The 8,996-nt window shown below is 49.1% G+C and overlaps 1 protein-coding gene across 1 annotated transcript in view; it reads left to right on the top strand.

Moving 5' to 3' along the window:
• Positions 1 to 325: 325 nt before the first annotated feature.
• The window catches only part of Pip4k2b (phosphatidylinositol-5-phosphate 4-kinase type 2 beta), a 28,914-nt gene continuing 20,243 nt past the window's right edge, over positions 326 to 8,996 (top strand). Inside the window, exon 1 of the mRNA NM_053550.2 lies at positions 326 to 597. Coding sequence (NP_446002.1) covers positions 439 to 597 — 159 coding nt within the window. The 5' untranslated portion in view covers positions 326 to 438. The remainder of the gene's footprint in view (positions 598 to 8,996) is intronic.

Genomic DNA, 8,996 nt, shown 5'->3' with positions numbered 1-8,996 from the left:
GTCCGAGCAGGGAGCCCTTCTTGTGGGGTGCCTCGAGGCTGTCCATTCCCTGTCTTCCTCGTCCCCGCGCGTGAACCCAGCTGGGTTCCTGTCAGGCTGGGGAGGAGGAGTGGGCGGGGCGGCCGCAAGCGCCCGGGGACGGGCGGTACCATTCGGACCGGGAGGGGAGAGCCTGGATCCGGTGGGCGGTGCCGCCTGGGGGCGGGGTGAGGAACGGGCTGGCTTGCTCCCCGGGGCGGGGCGGGGCGGTGCAGCGAGGGCGGGGCGTGGGGCGGACGGAACCACCGGGGCGGGGTGGGGAGGTAACGGGACGGGCGCGACCATGGCTCCGTGAGGCAGCGGGGGTGGGGATCGGTTCGGGGGAGGCCTGGGGCCGCTCGCTGGTGCGCTGACTCCGCCGCCCCCCCTTTCGCCGCCGCCGCCGCCGCCGCCCCGGGCATGTCGTCCAACTGCACCAGCACCACGGCGGTGGCGGTGGCGCCGCTCAGCGCCAGCAAAACCAAGACCAAGAAGAAGCATTTCGTGTGCCAGAAAGTGAAGCTATTCCGGGCCAGCGAGCCGATTCTCAGCGTCCTGATGTGGGGGGTGAACCACACGGTAACCAGCTTCCCCGTGCGCGCCCCCACTCCCTCCGGCCTCGCCACGCTCGCCCCGCGGGTGACGCCTGCAACCCCTCCACCGAGCCACTTGCATGCCCGCCCACCCGTGCACGCTGTCCGGCCGGGCGTGCACTCCCCGTTCGCCACGCGAGGCCTGGTGTCCCCGTGCTATGCCGTCGCCGTCTCCCCTTCTCTCCAGCCCCTCTGGCTTCCTGCGTCCGTATGCTGGCTCTGTGCAACCCCGAAGCTCCTAGGGAAGGCCTGGGTGCTGCAACGACGCTGCTTCTACCCTCAGTGTGTTTGTTGCATGGCTATTCCTCTTGTCCCTTATAGCTGCCTACCAGATCATTGCTCAGTTGACAGGGCAAGTGAGTCTGGCTTGCCTGAATATTCCCGTTTGTGGTCCTTTGGTTGGTGTGGCTGCTCAAAGTTTCCCATCTTCTAGGCCTCCTTGCCCCTGGCTTTGGAAATCCTCTCTGGGTTTCCTTTTTTTCTTCTTCTTCTTCTTCACGAAGACGTACCAACCAGAGAAGCAGAGACTTCTCTAAACCACAAGCACTTGACTTGGGTCCCCTTGGATGAAGGATAAGTGTGAACACAAGGCCCAAGGGAGTGTAGACTTGGTTATAGAAATAGTGTGTCTTCCCCGTTCTGTGATGTTTCAAAGACATTGACTTCTTATGTATCGTATGGCCTTCCAGGATGTGGTAATGGTGATTATTGTCCCAGATGAGTGGTCCTTTGGGTCCTGGGTGCTTTGGGATTGTGTAGCAGCCTCTGCCGAGAAGTTGGCGGTGGACAGTGTTTACTGGTTGACTTCGTTGATATGCTGTTTGTTTAGGATTTGTTCTCTTCCAGTGGCTTGCTCCTTGCCTTCTCACCATTTCTTTGTGAGTCCCTACACTGGGAGCAAACAGAGGAGTTGAAAAGACCCGAGGTGTTAACTTCACCAGCATTAAGTTTAGAATGCTGGAAATGAAGGGTCAGGTTTCCTGTGGCTTTCGTTCTTCAGGCTCCCTGACTTTTCTGAACGCTTAAAATTGTCCACAAGACCAAACAATGGTCAGCATGACTTCATTTTCTATTGCTTTAGCAGAAGACCTAGAGGGGCATTTGGCTGGAGATTGAGGAACAACAGCCCAAGCCAGTGTCCCTTAAGGAAGAGTGTGTGTGTGTGTATGTGTGTGTGTGTGAGGCCCTTGTTGGCCTCTTAGTCTTGGGTGTGTTAGCGTGTCATCACTGGGGTGAATGAGTCTCCTGGCAGGGTAGTGTGATGCTTGGGTCTCTAAAGCTTTTGGAGGTCAACGGTGAGCAGAGCTTCCTTGCTTCCTGCTGCTTCTGGGGTCATCTGACATTTCCAGGGAAACTGGGTCAGCAAACCGTGAACCCTGCATCCCTTTCTGGGAGTCCCTCCTTGATTTTATTTGACATCCTGCTTCTCACTAGAAAGCATCCTGTGTACAGAGAGCTGGTAGAGGAGGCCTGAAGCTGGGTCCCTAATTTCACTCGTGAGACAGAAGCCTTTGGCTCAGGGCAACTTGCCTGTGCTGGCTGTAAGATACAGTTCCTTGTCCAGCACCAAGAGGCTCTGTTGGTTAGTGGTGGTTCTTGAGTGACAGGTCTTTTGTTCCTTTTACTCTCTCAGCCATGACCAAGGCTAGATGAGGGTATGGTCTTGCTAGAGAGCCTGAATATGTACTGGGAGAAGGGGTGTGTGCATGTGTGCGTGCACGCTGTGCATACCAGTTCCCGGGATTGTATATGGTATTTGGTTTTCTCATGGGCGAGCAGTAAGTCTGCAAAGACCTGGGCATCTGATGGAAGACTCTGAGGGCAAGAGGGCATGGTGGTCATTGATTCCCTTGGCTAACTTTAGGAAAGTTTGGTGGGCTAGCTGGAAAAGCATTGCCTTTGGGCAAGAGCCACAGGACTCTGAACACAGGTGGGAGGAGGATCTGGATAGGTGAGCTTTGAAGGTCAGTCAGTTAGCTGTCTTGCTTCCTTCTGGTCTACGGTAAGGTGTAGAGGTACCATGTGAGGTACGTGTGCCCAGTAGGCCATCATGCCTTGCCATTTCTCCAGGGCATCAGGGCCGAATTGGTCCTGGTGGGTTGCTGGCCTTTCTTGAAGGTTCCTTTTCCTCAGAAACTTCCTACACCTCTTTGCCACTTAAGATTTCAGACACCACCTTTCCTTAGGTCTTCAGGTTCTCAGTGTTTGAAGCCTTTAGTCACGTTGCGCTACAGCTAAAATGGTGTATCAGATGCAAATGCATATATTCTGTGACAAAAGCCAAGTCACCTTCTCATGCACTAGTTAGTTGTTACTTCTGAATGGAAAAGAGAAACCTTTCTAAAGGGATTTATTTTTGCTCCAAGAGAGGCATTTGAACTCAGTGTTGTCATGAGAGCCCCTGGATAAGACCTGCAGGCCCTTGTATTCTTCAGTGGCGGTAAAGAGGGTAGGACAGGAGGTTAAACCTAACAGCAGCACCAGTGAGGAAAGAAAAAAACACCTGGGGGTCTTGGTGGATGAAGCACAGTTCAGAGGGTCTGGAATAGGGAGTAAGTTCTCTCTGAAGGAGCACAGTGCCAGTACGGGAAGGCTGCCCCATCTGGTGTTCCGTGGTCCCTTTAGGAACCACGTTAAGTGTGGAACATCAGAGGGAAGAGTAGTAGCAGTCAATGGTAACTTTGTATTTACTCATCTGAGAGACCGCCAGCTCTTCCTCAGAGTGGCTACACCATTGCACATTTCCGCCAGCAGCGTGTGATGTAATTGCTCCAGATCCTTGTCAACACTTGTTACTGTCTTTTTTAGAACAGGCATTCTAGTGGGTGTGAAACAGTATCCCATCGTGACTTTGATTTGCATTTCTCTGGTAACTAGTGTGGTTAAGCATCCTTCCATATGCACTGGCCATTGTATATTTTCTTTGGAGAATGTCTATTAAACCCTTTATGTGTTTAAAAACAAGTTGTGGGGGCTGGAGAGATGGCTCACTGGTTAAGAGCACTGACTGCTCTTCCAGAGGTCCTGAGTTCAAATCCCAGCAACCACATGGTGGCTCACAACCAACTGTAATGGGATCTGATGCCCTCTTCTATTACTCATATACATAAAATAAGTAAATATTTAAAAAATAAATAAAAACAAATTGTGATTGTTTGTTTTGTGGTCCTGGTATATGGTTATGAACCCAGAGCCTTGTTCATTCTATGCAAAGACTTTTTTTTTTTCTGTTCTTTTTCTTTTCTGATTTTAAGATACAGTGCCATATCAGGTTTCTGAAGAAAAAGTAAGGCTAGCAACCCACCAGGAGCAATATAGTCCTGATCCCCTGGCTCAAGCTGGCCTCAAACTCTCGTGTTGCCTACCTAGCATGACCTTGAACTTCTGAAACTCTTGCTTCTGAGTGCTCGATTTACACGCATGTATCCTTACCCTCAGTTTTACGGAAGTGCTGGGTGTCAAGCCCCAGGGCCCTGTAGGTTTATGGGAGGCATATTTTACCGACTGAGTTACATCCTCAGCCCAGGTTTCCACTTTTGTTTTTTTTTTTTTTTATTTAAATGGAGTCTCATTAAGTTGCGCAGGGCAGCCTAAACTTACTCTGTATCCCAGGCAGGCCCTGGATTTGCAGTCTTCCTGAGCAGCTGGGAAATCCCCACCTCCACAGGGCCCCATTTATTTTCTTTTGAGCCAGGATCTCACTGTACGGCATGTAGTCTTCCTGCTTCTTCCTCCCCAGGGCGGAAGTGTGAGCCACTGTGCCCAGCCTTGCTTCTTACTCAGCTTCCTTCGTCTCTATTATTTATGCCCATGGCTCGTGGAATTAATCATGTGGATAATCCAAAAACCACTTATGCGAGGAGATGCAACAGACTTGCCTTTCGGTGTGGTGTGCTTAGCCTGGCATTCAAACGGGTCTGTGTCCCATGATGCACTGATGCTTTGAAACGGGGAGAAGTAGGCTCAGGACCATGCAGACAGTAAAGCAAGCGCCTATCTCCTGGGACCTCTTCTGTCCCAAAACTTTACGTTCCCTTTGTCTACCAAGTACAATTTATTTTAGTAAAAAAACCTCTTTTTAGTATGTGAGGCTTCAGAGTATGTCCATGGCTTCAACAGCTAACCTTAACCTGTCCCATCTTCCAAACGGGGAGATGTTGACACTGTTGACACAGTTACAGGGTCTTGCTTGCCTCCCCTGGGTTTATCTTTCTGCTCACCTCATCCTATAGACCCCCAGCTCCCCCCCCCCCATCCTGGATCCTTCAGCTCAACATTTATCGAGCAACATTTTAGTTCCCATCCTGTGCTAAGGGTCCCCAGACATGGGAGAAATCAGACATGTGAGGAAATAGTTACCCGGCCTGTGAGGTGGCTCTGCCTCACGTAAAGCCATCTGCTGCCAAGCCTGACCATATGCATTCAGTTCCTGAGACTCATGTAGTGGAGGAAAGAGAAAAATGGCTCCTGTTAGTTGACTTCTGACCTATGCCCTTGTACCTCGGGACCCATGATAAACAGTAAACAAATTTACCCTGGATGGGATACTTGGGGTAAAGACGAACACAGGCCTAAGTAATTAATTTTCCCTGGGGGAAGCAGGGAGCCTCTGAGACAGGACAGTCATTCAGCCAGATCTTGGATTGTTCTCTTGGTTTTCATTCCTTTTACTTAACCTCCCCCCATCCCACCTCACCCCATTCCCCCAAGAATGACTTCCTTTTCTTTGATGTGTATGGTGTTTTCCTGCATGTAGTGCCCACAGAGGCTAGGAGAGGACATCAGGAGTTCTGGAATTGAAGTTACAGGCTTTTGAGTGCTGGGAACTGAACCCGAGTCCCCTGTAAGAGCTGCAGGTGCATTGAACCACAGAATCACCTCTCTAACCCTATGTCTTCTCCATCCTTATTGGTCTGCTCTGTCAAACGAACTGTTGCAACGGGCCCAGAGAGGATCTCCTTGTACACTCAACCGGGCATACATGCACACAGAATAAAAAATGGGAAGACATAGTAAAGAAAATGCATTAAATACACTGACGTTGCAGTCTTATAAAGCCTCAACCTGGGATTTAGTCAATACAAGCAACTGTTACTTTAATCAGTTAATCTTCGTATTTGTACTGGGTGTTGAACTCAGAACCTTGCTATTCTTTTTTTTTTTTTTTAAGATTTATTTATTTATTTTATGTCTGTGAGTACACTGTTGCTGTCTTTAGACACACCAGAAGAGGGCATCAGATTCCATGACAGATGGTTGTGACCCACCATGTGGATGATGGGAATTGTTCTAGGCCAGTGCTCTAATACTGAGCTACATTCCCAACCCTTTCGTTTATTTTAAAGATTTATTTATTATGTATCCAGTGTTCTGCCTGCATGTATGCCTGCAGGCCAGTAGAGGGCACCCGATCCCATTACAGATGGTTGTGAGCCACCATGTGGTTGCTGGGAATTGAACTCAGGACCTCGGGAAGAGCAGCCAGTGCTCTTAACACTGAACCATTTCTCCAGCCCTATTTTATTTATTTGTTTGTTTGTTTGTTTGTTTGTTTGTTTGTTTAAAACCCTGGCTATCCTACTACCTCAGTTCCTCTTCATTTTATTCTAAAACTTTCCTGTGTGTGGAGGTTAGAGGACAACTTTCAGGAGTCAGTTTTTCCAGGCTCCACGAGGGTTCTTGGATGGCGCTCAGGTCACTGGACTTGGTAGCAGGTGTCTAACTGCAGCCCACCCACCTCCTGTGCCCCTCTTTAAATTCCTTTCCTTCCTTCCTTCCGTCTTTGTTTTTGTTTTTGCTTCCCCCTCCCCGCTTTTTGAGACAGGGTTTCTCTGTGTAGCCCTGGCTGTCCAGGAGCTCACTCTGTAGACCAGGCTGGATTCAAACTCGCAGAGTGCTGTCTCTGCCTCCCAGTGCTGAGATTTAGAGACCTGTTTTTCGAAACTGCCGATGCTGGCCTTGAACTTACTTGGAAGCCCAGTGCAGGCTGGTCTTGAACTTATGATCCCTCCAGTTTCGGTCTTCTAAATGGCTAGGCTGAGAGGCCTACACCACCAAGTCCAATTAGTTAGTGGTTATTTATTAATATTCATAGCATGCTGGTCATTTACTCATCTCTGCTCTATCACAACCCCCTTACCCCCGTCCTCTGCAACCCCTTAACCTCTGGCCTGTACCCTCCCACATGTGCCTGCACACACTCTTACTGCTCCAGAAACATGCACTGTATTTCGAAACTGGGGCTTGGCTCTGGCTATCCCTCCCACTTGGAATTCCCTTCCTCTTAGCCACCGGCGCTCTCTTTCCCACTGCCAGACAGAGTTAGCTGTCCCTCAGTCTGCCTTTTCATCTCCCGTTATATGGAGCACAGTTTCAGTGCTTGCCACACTGCTTTTGTTACCCGGCTGTCCTCCCAGCCAAATGGAAAAGATGTCTTTTTGTTTGTATATCCCGAGCTTCTGGCACACTCCTGGCCTGAAGTCAACGAGTTTGGCAGAGACTAAACCAGATCAGGAGAGGTATTGAATGCCAGGCTAAGGAGTTAAAACTTTGCCCTGGGGTTGATGAGGAACCGGGGAAGATTTTTAAGCAGAGATGTAACATAATCTTATTGTAGAGTCTTCCAGTGCCAAGTGTTCTTGGCAATGCTGGGAGAGGCCTAGCTTCCCTGTCCCTAGCCGGATGTACAAGGGCCAGGGATCTGCCCTTAGAACCCCTGCTCACATCTCGCCATGTTCCCTACTTGATCGTGTGCTCTCTGAGAGTCCCTATTTGGGGTTTGTTTCATGATCCCCATAAGAACATGAGTGTCTTATTTCTTTTGTGTATACAACATCTCCCTCCCCCCCCCTCCTCCCACACAGATACCCAACATAGAAAGACTCACATAGTAGCTATTTCAATAAGTGCTGTTCAACTGAAATCGAATAGAGCTAGCTCTCTGGGGATATAAAACTTAGTACAACTAAGGGGAGAAAAAGGACTTCTGGTCTCCAGAGTGAGTCACCATCTGTTTTTGTGGCTCCACGGAACCAAAGGTGAGATACGATTGTTCACTGTTGTGCTCTCTGAGTTTAAAAGTGCTGTTGTTACGCCGTATACTCACTAATAAGGATGGAATTGAAACCCAAAGATCGCCAGCTTACAGTCATTTAAACCGTGTCACAGGAAGAGCTAGACAGAGGGCCGGAGAGATGGCTCGGTAGTTAAGAGCACTTGCTGCTCTTCCAGAGGACCAGAGTTCAGTTCCTAAGCTTCCGTGTCTGGCGCCTCACAACCTCCTGTAACTCCAGCACCCTTTTCTAGCCTCTGTGCACGTGCTAATCACCCCCCCCCATATACACGTGCAAGCACTTACACATGCACACACACATATAAGATGGATGTTAAGGGCTGGAGAGATAGCTCAGTGGTTAAGAGCACTGACTGCTCTTCCAGAGGTCCTGAGTTCAAATCCCAGCAACCACATGGTGGCTCACAACCATCTGTAATGAGATCTGATGCCCTCTTCTGGTGTGTCTGAAAACAACTACAAGTGTACTTATAGAATAAATAAATCTTTAAAAAAAAAAAAAAAGATGGATGTTAAAAAAGAAGTGTGCACTGCTCTTGCAAGGTCCTGAGTTGTGAATTCCATTTCCAGCACTCACGATGAGTGACAACGCCCTGCTACCTGTTCACAACAGCTCCAGAGACTCTGCCACCCTGGTCTAACCCCTCAGGTCCCTATACTCATTATGTACACACACCTATACGCACAGACATACACACAAATGCATAAGTAAAAATAAAGCTTTAACAAAAAAATGCAGAGAATGAATGGGTAAAGCATCCCTTAGCAGTACCTGTTAGAATAACTCAGCCTGGTCCTATTAGAGTTATCAGTTGTGCTGGACTGGGCTGGCGCACACCTTTAATCCCAGCGCTCAGGAAGCAGAGGCAGGCAGGTCTCTGAGGTGGAGGCCAGCCTTGTCTACAGAGGGCTACACAGAGAAACCCTGCCTTAAAAAAAAAAAGAAAACAAGCCAATAACAACAACAACAACAATAATAATAACAATAATATAATTGTGGTTAATATACAGTCTTCTAGTTCCAGAAGTATCAAGCCCTGGCCTTAGCACCAAGTTGTGTCTTGTATTAGTCCAGAATCAATTTGTAGCAGGGTCTGTAGTGCTTGAGGGTAAAGCATTCTCTGAGCCAAGAAATGTTCTTCCTAATGGAGGGATGGACTGGAACAGTCAGACTGAAGCTCAGCATGGTGCATGTGGATGATTGGGCAGAGAAGAAGCAGAGAGGCACTGGGATCATGGTTTGGGCCAGCCTGGTCTACCTATCAGATGCCAGGCCAGCCAAGACTACATAGGAAAGGCTCTACCTCAGACGA

Source organism: Rattus norvegicus, chromosome 10 (genome assembly GCF_036323735.1).
Source record: "Rattus norvegicus strain BN/NHsdMcwi chromosome 10, GRCr8, whole genome shotgun sequence".
NCBI classification, from domain to species: domain Eukaryota; kingdom Metazoa; phylum Chordata; class Mammalia; order Rodentia; family Muridae; genus Rattus; species Rattus norvegicus.
This window is presented reverse-complemented; position numbering and strand designations above follow the sequence as displayed.